We start from the raw sequence: 16168 nt of genomic DNA, 5'->3' as shown, positions 1-16168 counted from the left end.
TATAGTAGTACTTATCTGTTATCTACTGTGTATCCTGTGCTTGAATGGCTGCCCCCATGGCTACACAGCAGCTTGTTTATATAAACTATAGTAGTACTTATCTGTTATCTACTGTGTATCCTGTGCTTGAATGGCTGCCCCCATGGCTACACAGCAGTTTGTTTATATAAACTATAGTAGTACTTATCTGTTATCTACTGTGTATCCTGTGCTTGAATGGCTGCCCCCATGGCTACACAGCAGCTTGTTTATATAAACTATAGTAGTACTTATCTGTTATCTACTGTGTATCCTGTGCTTGAATGGCTGCCCCCATGGCTACACAGCAGCTTGTTTATATAAACTATAGTAGTACTTATCTGTTATCTACTGTGTATCCTGTGCTTGAATGGCTGCCCCCATGGCTACACAGCAGCTTGTTTATATAAACTATAGTAGTACTTATCTGTTATCTACTGTGTATCCTGTGCTTGAATGGCTGCCCCCATGGCTACACAGCAGCTTGTTTATATAAACTATAGTAGTACTTATCTGTTATCTACTGTGTATCCTGTGCTTGAATGGCTGCCCCCATGGCTACACAGCAGCTTGTTTATATAAACTATAGTAGTACTTATCTGTTATCTACTGTGTATCCTGTGCTTGAATGGCTGCCCCCATGGCTACACAGCAGCTTGTTTATATAAACTATAGTAGTACTTATCTGTTAACTACTGTGTATCCTGTGCTTGAATGGCTGCCCCCATGGCTGCACAGCAGCTTGTTTATATAAACTACAGTAGTACTTATCTGTTATCTACTGTGTATCCTGTGCTTGAATGGCTGCCCCCATGGCTACACAACAGCTTGTTTATATAAACTATAGCAGTACTTATCTGTTATCTACTGTGTATCCTGTGCTTGAATGGCTGCCCCCATGGCTACACAGCAGCTTGTTTATATAAACTATAGTAGTACTTATCTGTTATCTACTGTGTATCCTGTGCTAAGACACAGTGGTGGCCTTGATGGACCAGTTGTTCAACTATAGTTAACAGGAATCCTCAACAGGGATGCTGGGAGTTGCAGCTAACAACAGACAGATGAATTAAAGGCATATATCCCTGTAATTATAGAAGCTAGTAGAATGTTATAATGTTATTTTACCAATGGCATTTTCTGCATCAGGGCCCCCAAAGGTAATTTCCTTGCTCTTCTCGTTCTCTGCTATTTTCTCTCACTCTCCCCTGTGGGTGCAGAGCAACATCCTCGGCCCCAGATCTGCCGCATGGAGGAACAGTGACATTTCTCAGAGATTAGGGGATGGGGGATGGGAACGCTGCTCACTTGCTGACTGTCTGTTTCTGTATGGAGCCTTGGCACTATGGGGGCTCTAACATACCAGGGGCAATGTGCTCACTCTGGAAATGGTCACTGAATACATCCTCAAAGCCCAAATCAGCAGATGGAGGTCACTTATGTAGATATTTGGGAATGCAATGGAATTGGGATAGTAGGATATTCATTATAATGCATCTGGGCAGCCACCCCCCTGGCTCTGAGCTTAGGACATTGGTGCTGGGTGAACCCCAGAAGAACCTCACCTTGATCCTTCATGATTGACTCAAGAACAGCTGAGGGCCCAAAGGCTGTTCATCAGCATGTCCACAAGCCAAACCCAACTCTACTAATGAATGTGTGATCCCACCTCATATTCGGGAGTCCAAATTATGTGCTTAAAACTTTTAACCCAATGCATAATATGAATTTCATGTGCCTAATTCCTGGCGTGTGTTGTTGGCAGAGCAAGATGCCCGGGCTCCTGAATCGTATCACCGGGGCCCCCCTGCCCTTGACTTCGGCTGAGATTAGCTCCTGTGTTAGCGGATACGCTCTGGGGATGACAGCGTCTCTCACTTACACCAACCTGGAGTCTCAGCCCGTGGAAGGTAAGTTAAAGGGATCCTGTCATCGGAAAACATGTTTTTTTTCAAAACACATCAGTTAATAGTGCTGCTCCAGCAGAATTCTGCAATGAAATCCATTTCTCAAAAGAGCAAACTTATTTTTTTATATCCAATTTTGAAATCTGACATGGGGCTAGACATTTTGTCAATTTCCCAGCTGCCCCTGTCATGGGACTTGTGCCTGCACTTTAGGAGAGAAATGCTTTCTGGCAGGCTGCTGTTTTTCCTTCTCAATGTAACTGAATGTGTCTCAGTGGGACCTGGATTTTACTATTGAGTGTTGTTCTTAGATCTACCAGGCAGCTGTTATCTTGTGTTAGGGAGCTGCTATCTGGTTACCTTCCCATTGTTCTTTTGTTTGGCTGCTGGGGGGGGAAAGGGAGGGGGTGATATCACTCCAACTTGCAGTACAGCAGTAAAGAGTGATTGAAGTTTATCAGAGCACAAGTCACATGACTTGGGGCAGCTGGGAAATTGACAATATGTCTAGCCCCATGTCAGATTTCAAAATTTAATATAAAAAAATCTGTTTGCTCTTTTGAGAAATGGATTTCAGTGCAGAATTCTGCTGGAGCAGCACTATTATTATTTTTATTTTGAAATCTTTTTTTTCTCATGACAGTATCCCTTTAAAAAAAATCCATCGTTACTTCATTGTCTGAATGATGTGCAAGTTAGGGGACAGTTGGGGGGGGGGTCTACATACCTCTCCCCTGTGCCTCTGGATACTACCAGGTTACTAGGGTTTCCTAAAAACGTTCCCAAAGATGGAACAAGAAGCATGGTCTGGGCACAATAGGGTGTCATGGGCATGGTCAGGGCATGCTGTGGGCCTGGCCAAAACTTATTTGGATTTGGGACCCTGGAGGTTGGTGTCCCTTTTTCTTAGAAGTTCTGTGTAACCTCCACTTTAGGACAATTAGATTTAATATTTCCACCATAGGACTATGTAATTCAGATACATTTAGCAGGTCTTAGAATAGGTCTGGTGTTCTGATGGGGCCATAGTCCAGTCCAATGTTGGTTCTGGGCAACATTACTGAGAACTTTAGAATAATCTAAATGTATAATCTACATTCTACACTATTCATTACCTTCTTATGCAAAAAGCATGTATCAGACCTTCCATAGGGCATTGCAGACATGAATTAATGAGGTTCCTTTAACAGTGATATATATTTGCTTTTGTCACTATTAGCAAAAAGAGAAGTCGATGGCGGAGCTCGACCCACTCCTTCCTCTCTCCCATGTCCTCCGCGGCTATCGCGGAATCCCGGCAACACTCAGCCGAGCATTCACATACAAAAACTAACGCGTTTCGTGCCCCACACTGGGCACTTCTTCAGAGTTCCACTCTGAAGAAGTGCCCAGTGTGGGGCACGAAACGCGTTAGTTTTTGGCACTCCCACTACTATTATACCACAATGTATGTTTAAATAAAGCCAGATATTGATATTATTCCTACCGTCTCCCGTGGATACGTTTTCCAGCGCTGCCAGCGGTAATTTGGTCGTTTGTATATTTGCTTTTGTGTATCCTTTTCTGTTCTCTGGTTCCGACTCTTGAAACAGGATAGCAAAAGTCAGTTCTCTTCTATCAGCTGGCCTCTGCTGCATTGTTTCAGGAGTCGGAAGCAGCAGTGCAGAAAGTATTAGCAACCAGGCAGCTACTGCTTTCAATAGCAATAAACCAGTTGTGTTGTATATAAAGGTTAACGCACAGTGAGTTGCCACTTTTGCTTCTAATAATAATAATAATAATGATAATTTAGGAGCCGCTCCTAAGGAACAAGCCATTACCAGAGTGACTATTCCCACAGACTAGAGTGATGTTTTGGGTTAATGGTTCCCTTGCCGAGTGCCTTATTATTTCCCTGTGATCCCCCCGCAGCTCTCTTTGTGTACCCGCTCAATGAGCACACGGTGGTGGTTGGCTTTGAAGCGGTGATCTGCAGGCGCATCATCACTGTGCAAATAAAGGACAAGGCTAAAATGGACGAGTCCTACTACGATTACTGCAGCATGTCCAGCGGGAGATTCCCAGAAGGCAATGGTGAGTGCCATGAACTGCTGCCGCCCAATCAGGCACAAAAGGGGCAACTTTATACCCACGGTTTGGCTCCTCGTTGAAAGGGAACATGATTATTGCAGAATGGCTCTATATTTAGCTGCCATTTGTTCTGTAGTAAAGCAGAATGGAAGATTTAAGTGGGAATCTTAAAATTCAGCTCAGCCAACAAGTGGCACCTCCCCGAGAAACATTGCTGAACTTTTACCCCAGGTATAAAAAACAACTTGGCTCTTGGTTCTTCATTAGGGCGGCACAGTGGTGCCATTTTTCCCTCTGTTCCCAGGTTTCCTGTGTGTAGGTCTAGACTGGGTGCCCCCCTCCCAAGCCACCACAAGGCGCACCCAAAAGCAGAGGGCAAACTGTGCCATAGTGAAGTACCCTGGGCCCATTAATTTTCTACCAAAGGGACTCAATGAACTGGGGGTAAAAGGTTCCCTATTTTGTTCACTGGGGATGTCTAGCAATTTGACACCCTCCCAGTGCTTTTTTTAACCAGCCTTATCCTTTGATTCCTTTAATACAGGGAAATGATGAAGTCATATGGTCAGGGCTCCTTAGCATTGGACTGGGAGGTCCAGGCCCAATGCTAAGAGGCCTGCACCCCTCCCACCCTAGCCACAATCCCCCGTGCCCCATCAGCATGTACTTCTTTTCTTTTATCAGTTTGGGGTGGTCAGGGAGTGCACAGTTTCAATTGCCCGTGGGGAGCAGGTCTGGGCCAGCGGGCCCATCAGGTTTTTTCAGGTCCGGAGCTCTATGAAAGTATTATGCAATTAGCCATAGTGCCAAGAAACAGTTTCCCAAAATGTCCCAATTAATTCTGAGGTTGAGCTTCTAGTAGAGCCTTCAGTCTGGATCCCCAGCCATCTCTTTGGCCTCCACTAATGATACCTTTCTGCTTTGAGCCTCCTTGAGCCTCCAGCCCCATAGATATGTTGTAAACATAGTTCAATCTACAGAAAATGGGGTTCAGTTAGTCTGCTAGAGCGGGGGAGCTTTCTGCTCGATAAACAAATGACTTATGGCTGCTTCTCACTGCAGAGACGGTGCCAGGACCAGCCATTGTGTTGTTTACATCGGTAATGATGATAAGGTCATTTGCTGGGCAATTTACAGTAGTGGAGCCAGATAACAAGCCTAAATATACCCATTTCTGCATTTAGCTGTTTAGTTGCTAAGGAATGGTTATTAGTAGTTCTGAAGCCAGTGGAAAGGAATGAGGGTCTTTAATGAATCACATGGAACTAAGGCTTTCAAGCTGCTGTGGATCATTTTCTTCTTGTATGGGGGGGCAGGGAGTTGTTTTTGCAGTAATATCTATATGACTGATAATTTTGGGGTGTTCCCATGGGCTAATATTTCTCTTGAAAGGTAGCTATATTGGCTGGAATAGATGGATAACCTTGTTTTGTCTAGTATAATATATTTTTGTGCCGTTCATTTTCTATAGGGTATTAATGCTTAGTGCAGCTCAGAAGCAGCTCTGAGCACTGACACCCATCTGAATTGTTAAACCCCAATGCAAAGGAGGCATTGACTTAGGCCCCCCTGTGTTTGTTTATATTCATTTTACCCACAATTTCACATCTGCAGGTCGGATTCTGCTGGATGAAGACTTGGAGAGGATCATTTTTGTAGCCAACCTTGGGATGGTGCCAGCCCAGGAGAGCGTGTCCGTGTTGATCAGTACATCGTCTGAGCTACCTACTCTCTCCAGTGGGGCTGTCAGGGTCCTTCTTCCACCAGTCTGTGTTCCCAGAGTCACCAACTCCACAGTGGAAAACAGTCTCACCTCTGTCTCCCCACTTCGACTGTAAGAACTGGTTGCAAAGCATCAAACCTCCAACTCGCTGATATCCATAGGGTCTTAGTTCTCCAGTACTATAAAATAGGGCAGTTTCATTAGTCAGATGAGTAGAGCTGTGATTTTTGGGGTAAACTGAAGCTTGGCACCTTTGAAAACCCCTAGGTACCCTGTTTGTGCCCTATGAACTGATGGACTTTGGTTGAGTAGATTGGAAGTCTGCTGTAGGCTGGGGCCTTTAGATAAAAAGCATCACCTCCTTCTGCTGAAGAGGACAGACCTGGTTTTGGTGCATGTCGTATAACACATTATTTTCACATTTACTGTTTCCACAGGAGAGAGACCGGGCTCACTGGCTCCAGCAAAAAGCTCTGCCTTGCAACACTGCTGGAAACAGAGGCTGTGAACTCCATTGAATATGAACTGACTTTTCACCTGGAGATTCGAGCTCCATATCTCTTAGCAGGTCAGTGACCTTCTGAAGTATCCATTGTGTAACGCCACCAAAATGATTCAGAAAAGGTAATGGATTCAGGTACCCAGAGGCTGTTAGCTTTGCATCTCTTCATTTAGTTGGATGGATCCAAAAAAAGATCTCCCAGTCCAACCAATGTTTTTTTTAGATGTGGCAAAATAATTTTTTGACCATGCTTAATGTTTGGCTGTGGACATGATCCAGGGCAGACTACTCTGCATGGACCAAACATTTCATGGAGACAGTGGGATAGGATGGAGACAGAAGGCCAAAATGGAGGCAGTTGAATTAAATGGAGATACTAGGGCAAGATGGAGACAGTAGGACAAGATGGAGACAGTAGGGCAAGATGGAAACAGTAGGGCAAAATGGAGACAGAAGGCCAAGATGGAGACAGAAGGCCAAGATGGAGACAGAAGGCCAAGATGGAGGCAGTAGGGCAAGATGGAGACAGAAGGCTAAGATGGAGGCAGTTGAATTAGATGGAGATTGTAGGGCAAGATGGAGACAGTAGGGCAAGACGGAACAGTAGGGCAGGATGGAGACAGTAGGACAAAATGGAGACAGTAGGACAAGATGAAGGCAGTATGGAAACATGGTGACAGTAAGTCAGGATGGAAATGATAGAAAAAGGTGGAAGTGGTAAACAATGAAGGTAGTAGGATACGTTGGATACAGCAGGACAATGTGGCAGTAGCAGGAGATGGAGGTAGTAGGGCTAAGGCAAGACAGTATCAGTATAGTGACTGTCAACCTGTTTGGAGAGTGTATCAAACATAGTAGGTGATCACTCTGGGATCCTTGAGTTTTCTTTTAAGAGAAAATTAGCAGAGGATGAACAGTGATAGTTTCTATAAATAGTGAGTCGTGCCAAAGACTGATTGAGAGATTGCAAGATTATCTGGGATTCTAAAGTCTTGAATTGACAGAGCCCTAAGTTGGGCTGCAGGATTGTTATATTAATATGACCACTATGGACCTCCTATGTGAACTCTAAGGGCAATTCATAGTATTCTCTTGGTCAAGCTTTTTGTTAGGGGTTGATGAACCCAGGGCATCTGCCCTTTTACTAATGACAGAACTACAGGGAGAGACACATGTGAAGAACTGTGGAAAGACTTACATAGGTATATTTCACAGGTGTAGAAAGCCCCACCCATGAAATCCGAGCTGATGCCGACCCCTCCGCTCCTTCTGCCAAGAGCATCGTGATCACGTTGGCCAACAAGCACACGTACGACCGACCGGTGGAGATCCTCATCCATCCCAGTGGTACAATGAATATTTGAGCAACCATTATTATTGTTATGCACCCTAAATACCCCAGACAGTGGGGCAGCAGGGCTATCTACAATATTGTGACTACCCCCTAAATCAGAGTCCAAACTACAGAGGAACCGACTATAAATCTGTGTCAGGACTAATTCTCTCATTCTCTCCCGCTCATCCCAGAGCCTCATTTCCCACACATTCTGATGGAGGAAGGAGACATGACTCCTAGTGAATACGAGCAGTTCCTAAGGGGAAAGAGCGACTTCATTAGAGGCACCAAAAAGGACCCCAGTCCTGAGAAAAAGGTATAAGGGGGGATAGTATGCTCTTCAATGATCAGTTGGTTTATGGGAACCTGTGCAAAAATGTATATTTAAATATGTATTATACAGACTTGGACAGATTTCAGACTATATTTCATCCTATTTTTACTATTTGCAATACATAAACTCAACCTCAGAGTTTTTAAGACTTCTTAGGCCCCAACAACTCAGAAGCCTACAGATCTGTAGAAACATTGGGGGTCACCCTGCTATAGGTCCAGGGGTACCCAGGGCACAAATAAGCACTACCCCAAACCTCCCCCTAACTGATCTTCAGGTTGGACCCCCTTAGCTCATAACAAGGTTACTGATATATAGAAACATCGGGGTAACAGTCACCCTGCTATAGTTCCAGGGGTACCCAGGGCACAAATAAGCACCCACCCCAAATCTCCCCCTAACTGACCTTCAGGCTGACCCCCCTTAGCTCATAACAAGGTTACAGATATATAGAAACATTGGGGTGTCACCCTGCTATAGTTCCAGGGGTACCCAGGGTACAAATAAATACTCACCCCAAATCTCCCCCTAACTGACCTTCAGACTGGGCCCCCTTAGCTCATAACAAGGTTACAGATATATAGAAACATTGGGGTGTCACCCTGCTATAGTGCCACGGGTACCCAGGGTACAAATAAATACTCACCCCAAATCTCCCCCTAACTGGCCTTCAGACTGGGCCCCCTTAGCTCATAACAAGGTTACAGATATATAGAAACTTTGGGGTGTCACCCTGCTATAGTTCCAGGGGTACCCAGGGTACAAATAAGCACTCACCCCAAATCTCCCCCTAACTGACCTTCAGACTGGGCCCCCTTAGCTCATAACAAGGTTACAGATATATAGAAACATTGGGGTAACAGTCACCCTGCTATAGTTCCAGGGGTACCCAGGGTACAAATAATCACTCACCCCAAATCTCCCCCTAACTGACCTTCAGACTGGGCCCCCTTAGCTCATAACAAGGTTACAGATATATAGAAACATTGGGGTGTCACCCTGCTATAGTTCCAGGGGTACCCAGGGCACAAATAAACACTCACCCCAAATCTCCCCCTAACTGGCCTTCAGACTGGGCCCCCTTAGCTCATAACAAGGTTACAGATATATAGAAACATTGGGGTGTCACCCTGCTATAGTTCCAGGGGTACCCAGGGTACAAATAATCACTCACCCCAAATCTCCCCCTAACTGACCTTCAGACTGGGCCCCCTCAGCTCATAACAAGGTTACAGATATATAGAAACATTGGGGTGTCACCCTGCTATAGTTCCAGGGGTACCCATGGTACAAATAAACACTCACCCCAAATCTCCCCCTAACTGACCTTCAGACTGGGCCCCCTTAGCTCATAACAAGGTTACAGATATATAGAAACTTTGGGGTGTCACCCTGCTATAGTTCCAGGGGTACCCAGGGTACAAATAAGCACTCACCCCAAATCTCCCCCTAACTGACCTTCAGACTGGGCCCCCTTAGCTCATAACAAGGTTACAGATATATAGAAACATTGGGGTAACAGTCACCCTGCTATAGTTCCAGGGGTACCCAGGGTACAAATAATCACTCACCCCAAATCTCCCCCTAACTGACCTTCAGACTGGGCCCCCTTAGCTCATAACAAGGTTACAGATATATAGAAACATTGGGGTGTCACCCTGCTATAGTTCCAGGGGTACCCAGGGCACAAATAAACACTCACCCCAAATCTCCCCCTAACTGGCCTTCAGACTGGGCCCCCTTAGCTCATAACAAGGTTACAGATATATAGAAACATTGGGGTGTCACCCTGCTATAGTTCCAGGGGTACCCAGGGTACAAATAATCACTCACCCCAAATCTCCCCCTAACTGACCTTCAGACTGGGCCCCCTCAGCTCATAACAAGGTTACAGATATATAGAAACATTGGGGTGTCACCCTGCTATAGTTCCAGGGGTACCCATGGTACAAATAAACACTCACCCCAAATCTCCCCCTAACTGACCTTCAGACTGGGCCCCCTTAGCTCATAACAAGGTTACAGATATATAGAAACATTGGGGTAACAGTCACCCTGCTATAGTTCCAGGGGTACCCAGGGTACAAATAATCACTCACCCCAAATCTCCCCCTAACTGACCTTCAGACTGGGCCCCCTTAGCTCATAACAAGGTTACAGATATATAGAAACATTGGGGTGTCACGCTGCTATAGTTCCAGGGGTACCCAGGGCACAAATAAACACTCACCCCAAATCTCCCCCTAACTGACCTTCAGACTGGGCCCCCTTAGCTCATAACAAGGTTACAGATATATAGAAACATTGGGGTAACAGTCACCCTGCTATAGTTCCAGGGGTACCCAGGGTACAAATAAACACTCACCCCAAATCTCCCCCTAACTGACCTTCAGACTGGGCCCCCTTAGCTCATAACAAGGTTACAGATATATAGAAACATTGGGGTGTCACGCTGCTATAGTTCCAGGGGTACCCAGGGCACAAATAAACACTCACCCCAAATCTCCCCCTAACTGACCTTCAGACTGGGCCCCCTTAGCTCATAACAAGGTTACAGATATATAGAAACATTGGGGTAACAGTCACCCTGCTATAGTTCCAGGGGTACCCAGGGTACAAATAAACACTCACCCCAAATCTCCCCCTAACTGACCTTCAGACTGGGGTTACAGTGAGTGCCAATAATCCTCTTTTCTTGACCTCAGACTGAAATAATTCGGAAGAGACTTATTAAGGATATTTGCCACAACCCGGTGGTGATGCTGAACTTCTGCCCAGACCTCAAAGCTGCCCAGACAGATCTGAGTAAGGCGCAGGGGGAGTTCATCTTCCTATTGGATCGCAGCGGCAGTATGAGTGGAGTCAATATCACCAGAGTCAGGGTAAGCTTGGGGGTCACATACAAGGAGGGCTGGCAAATAAGGACTGGTGCTGTTTAAAGGGAAACTGTCATATTCTTATGTAAATATTGTTTAACGAAATCAGTGTTCTAATTAAATGCATTATAATGAAGGTGTCATGGAATCACCCTTTAACCATCTATTAATGGCATTGCACACACTGAAGGAGCTGCCATGAGTATCAGCCTGACCCCTGAATGATCACATGATCAACATTAACTAACAAATCATGTAAATGAGCCCTAAAAAGAGAATTGTTCCTTTGTTTTGCTCCGGTGAGTCTGATTAATCTGGAGTCGGAACATGACCAATTCCCGGTAAAACCAAATTATTATGCACAAAACTCTTCAAGCCGTTACTGCTCTGTCCTCATTTAAATACAATTTATTTCTTGCCCAAAATAGGAAAACGGCATCTGAGTAGGATTTTAACTTCTCAGCTCCCATAGGAACTTACTCTGCAGCTACTGGGGGATTAATGCCCCCTACTGCCTCTCATTCTGTTCCATGGTATGGAATCTTGTAACCCAAACACACTTAGTATCTCGGGGCTGAAAATGTCCCGTTCCTATTTGAATAAAGGGGAGACAGCAGGGGCAGTTTTCATTGTTTCTTTGAAGGCCGAAATACATTAGTGGGGAATATGCCCCCCAGCTCTGTATTGAGTATTTTCGTGCAGCCATAATAAATTCTATGCTCAGCCTTGTGCTCAGTCCCATGGAGATTTGTCACGATACTTGTCTAATGGGTAAAATCATCTCAGTCTGTTCTCAAACAGGAACATGAAGTGGCACTAGTGTTTAATGTAATATAATATAATATACCCAATTTCTGACATTAATCCGACATTTCTCTGCAATTCCATTAATTCCATAAGAGCACTCAGCCTGCAGCCACCTCATCCCTTGATACAGTCGTGTAACTCACTGCTGAATATCCTTGCAATTTACAATAGGGGGTACATTATCCCTTATAATACATGAGTGATACTCAGAGTTCCCTGTATAACTCAGCCTGCAGCCTTGTGTCTTTATATGGTCACAGAACAACCCCTCAGTGACTTCTAATATCCTTATCATTTACAGTAGGGGGTACATTATCCCTTATAATACATGAGTGATACTCAGAGTTCCCTGTATAACTCAGCCTGCAGCCTTGTGTTTTTATATGGTCACAGAACAACCCCTCAGTGACTTCTAATATCCTTATCATTTACAGTAGGGGGTACATTATCCCTTATAATACATGAGTGATACTCAGAGTTCCCTGTATAACTCAGCCTGCAGCCTTGTGTCTTTATATGGTCACAGAACAACCCCTCAGTGACTTCTAATATCCTTATCATTTACAGTAGGGGGTACATTATCCCTTATAATACATGAGTGATACTCAGAGTTCCCTGTATAACTCAGCCTGCAGCCTTGTGCCTTTATATGGTCACAGAACAACCCCTCAGTGACTTCTAATATCCTTATCATTTACAGTAGGGGGTACATTATCCCTTATAATACATGAGTGATACTCAGAGTTCCCTGTATAACTCAGCTTGCAGCCTTGTGCCTTTTTATGGTCACAGAACAACCCCTCAGTGACTTCTAATATCCTTATCATTTACAGTAGGGGGTACATTATCCTTATAATACATGAGTGATACTCAGAGTTCCCTGTATAACTCAGCCTGCAGCCTTGTGTCTTTATGTGGTCACAGAACAACCCCTCAGTGACTTCTAATATTCTTATCATTTACAGTAGGGGGTACATTATCCCTTATAATACATGAGTGATACTCAGAGTTCCCTGTATAACTCAGCCTGCAGCCTTGTGCCTTTATATGGTCACAGAACAACCCCTCAGTGACTTCTAATATCCTTATCATTTACAGTAGGGGGTACATTATCCTTATAATACATGAGTGATACTCAGAGTTCCCTGTATAACTCAGCCTGCAGCCTTGTGCCTTTATATGGTCACAGAACAACCCCTCAGTGACTTCTAATATCCTTATCATTTACAGTAGGGGGTACATTATCCCTTATTATACATGAGTGATACTCAGAGTTCCCTGTATAACTCAGCCTGCAGCCTTGTGCCTTTATATGGTCACAGAACAACCCCTCAGTGACTTCTAATATCCTTATCATTTACAGTAGGGGGTACATTATCCCTTATAATACATGAGTGATACTCAGAGTTCCCTGTATAACTCAGCTTGCAGCCTTGTGCCTTTTTATGGTCACAGAACAACCCCTCAGTGACTTCTAATATCCTTATCATTTACAGTAGGGGGTACATTATCCTTATAATACATGAGTGATACTCAGAGTTCCCTGTATAACTCAGCCTGCAGCCTTGTGCCTTTATATGGTCACAGAACAACCCCTCAGTGACTTCTAATATCCTTATCATTTACAGTAGGGGGTACATTATCCTTATAATACATGAGTGATACTCAGAGTTCCCTGTATATCTCAGCCTGCAACCTTGTGTCTTTATATGGTCACAGAACAACCCCTCAGTGACTTCTAATATCCTTATCATTTACAGTAGGGGGTACATTATCCCTTATAATACATGAGTGATACTCAGAGTTCCCTGTATAACTCAGCCTGCAGCCTTGTGCCTTTATATGGTCACAGAACAACCCCTCAGTGACTTCTAATATCCTTATCATTTACAGTAGGGGGTACATTATCCCTTCTTGTGGTGGATATTCTAAGAGGGTTGGAAAGTTGCATGCGAAAGGGATTTATAGGGTAAATGGATTTACAAGGAGAGATATTGAACAGAGATGATAATGAGAGGACTTTAATGCCGAGCTGAGATCTGAGATGACAGTTTGGGTGCCCAATACAAGTAATAATGAGGGAACAGGACAAGTCGGAGGGATTGATTGGGTTTCATTGTGTCTGGGCTGTTGAGCTGAACTGCAATAAAGACTAGAGCAGAATCAATGGAGCCTCATCAGCTGCTCAGACTGTTTCTCTGCCTTTAATAACCCTCAGTATGGGCAGATCTATATCTTGCATTGACCCAGGTAATGCCAAGCGCTGATAATGATGAAGGATAGAAGGTCAAAGTCAGTCATTATGGGGGACGCAACTAGGCACACGGGAAATATACACAAGATGTGATTCTTTAATAGACTGACATGATGGGATGGGTTACAACAAAAGGGGCCACACAAGGAGGTACAGGGATTATAGCAGTAGCCGTGTATGGATGCCATGGATTTCTCATAAGCGTCACTATCTGATAGCGGTGCAGCCTGCGGCGATCAGGTCATCATGTTGGCACATTCCCTGCAGGCAACTTGCCAACAGCGACTCGGTGCCGCAGGGCTGGAAAGAGATTAAAACATCCAATGGGTTGAGGGTGGGGGTGCAGAAATGTGATAAAACTGCGTTTTGCATGATAGGAAAAATACAGACACACAAGCTGAGAAACTGTAGAACATAATAAAATATGTATATTTAAACTATATTAATAACACTATATTAATATCATATTGATCAATAGAACTGGACTGAGACTCCAGACGGCACCAGTACAACCAATCAGCACTGGAAAAGATGATTGTTTGTTCCAATACACACGAGTAGAGCTGAATGGTCACATATACACATAGAAACAATACAATTCTACCTGTATCTGATGATTCAGCACTAACAATGGCCCATGTTTGGGTCCCTTCAAAGTCGACCAATCAAAATTTCCCAGCCAGTCCGATCGACCGATATCAAAGTCTTCTGCCAATATTGGTCGGCTCGTGTCCCACCAGATATTATCGGTGTGTCTATGGCCACCTTAGGTTTTGATCCGGCTACTACAAGTCAGGAAAGGTCTGATTGGTCACCTGATACATTGCTACAGTTCTTGCTTCATAGTTACACTCTTTCATGGTCAGTTGATAAAAGACACATGTCCATCAAGTTCTTCCCTTTGCCCAAGTAGATTCATAGGGGCAAATTCACGAAAGCGGGAAGCGCCTAACGATAACGCAAATTCGCCAGTGTGACGTCATTTTGTTACTTTGCAGATTTACTAACGGGCGCTGGCGTAAATTCACTAGCGAAGTGGACCTACACTAGCGCTACTTCGCACCCTTACGCCAGGCGAAGTTGTGCTATGGCGAAGGGACGTAACTAGACTAATTCATTCACTTGCGCGTTTTACTGAACGTTACCTCTTGCGCCAGACTTTACTTCGCCACCTCAGACCAGGCAAAGTGCGAGTAGATAGGGATTGCTTCAAAAAAAGTTGAATTTTTTTCTAAGTTCCAAAAAACCCTGGTGTCTTTTACTTTTTTTAGGGTGATAGGCTGAAAAAGATCATATTTTTTTTGGGGTACCCTCCTTCTCCCCTACATTTCCTAACATATGGCACCTAAACTAAACAGTGGGCACATGTATAGGGCAATATAACAACTCTATTTTATTTTATGAAAGTTTCCCAGGCTTGTGTAGTGTAATGTATTTGCTGCTACATATACGTCCATTGTACTTTAACTTGGCGCCGTATGCAAATTAGGCATCGCTAGCGTAACTTCGAGTTAACGCTAGCGCAACTTCGCTACCTTTCACCTCCCTGAGCGCAACTTTGAATTTGAGTGAATTAGTGGCGCCCTGGCGAAGTGCGGCGAAGTCAACGCTGGCACAACTTCGGAGGTAAGTAAATTTGCCCCTTAGGGTGAGGGCTTAGCTTATAAATTTACAATATGATGTTTTCATTCCTTGAGTCCCATTTAATCAAGTAGCTTTAGCAGGAGCTGACTGACACTGCCTAGAGTTGTAGCCTTTTATCCACTATAACAATCCTTTTAATTTAACCTTTAGTATGTTATAGAATAACTAATTCTGTGCAACTTTTCAATTGCTCTTCATTATTTATTTATTTTTTATAGCTTTTTTTTAAAAAGAATTGCCTTCTTCTTCTTCTGACTCTTTTCCCCTTTTCAATGGGGGGGGGTCGCTGACCCCATCTAAAAAAAACAAATGCTCTGTAAAAGTGGCCATAGACGTAGATATCTGCTCGTTTGGTGATTTTGGCAAACAAGCGAATCTCTCCCTGAAATGCCCGACGATCAGATCATAATGCATCTGAAACGGGCGGTTAGATCACAGGACCACAAAAACGCACAGATGCGGACGTGATCCGACGGGATTTTTTAACCTGCCCGATTGAGATCTGGCCCCACACATGGGACAATAAGCTGCCGACTTGGGTGCAAATTCACTAAGAATCGAAGTTGCGTCAGGCGCAACTTCGCCGCACTTCGCCAGGCGAATTTTCGCCAGCGCTCCGTAAATTCACTAAAATGCGAAGTTGCGCACAGGGGTAGCGAAAGGTTGCGGAGTTGCGCTAGCGTTGTTTTGCTATATA

General features: G+C 44.3%; 1 protein-coding gene across 1 annotated transcript in view; it reads left to right on the top strand.

The window, feature by feature from the left end:
* Positions 1-16168, top strand: part of vwa5b1.L (von Willebrand factor A domain containing 5B1 L homeolog) — a 91904-nt gene that overhangs the window by 24076 nt on the left and 51660 nt on the right. The window contains exons 2-8 of the mRNA XM_041569845.1: positions 1784-1928; positions 3837-3998; positions 5610-5829; positions 6156-6286; positions 7436-7567; positions 7748-7872; positions 10596-10772. Of these exons, the coding sequence (XP_041425779.1) occupies positions 1790-1928; positions 3837-3998; positions 5610-5829; positions 6156-6286; positions 7436-7567; positions 7748-7872; positions 10596-10772 (1086 nt within the window). The 5' untranslated portion in view covers positions 1784-1789. The remainder of the gene's footprint in view (positions 1-1783; positions 1929-3836; positions 3999-5609; positions 5830-6155; positions 6287-7435; positions 7568-7747; positions 7873-10595; positions 10773-16168) is intronic.

Source organism: Xenopus laevis, chromosome 7L, assembly GCF_017654675.1.
Source record: "Xenopus laevis strain J_2021 chromosome 7L, Xenopus_laevis_v10.1, whole genome shotgun sequence".
In the NCBI taxonomy this organism is placed as follows: Eukaryota; Metazoa; Chordata; class Amphibia; order Anura; family Pipidae; genus Xenopus; species Xenopus laevis.
This window is presented reverse-complemented; position numbering and strand designations above follow the sequence as displayed.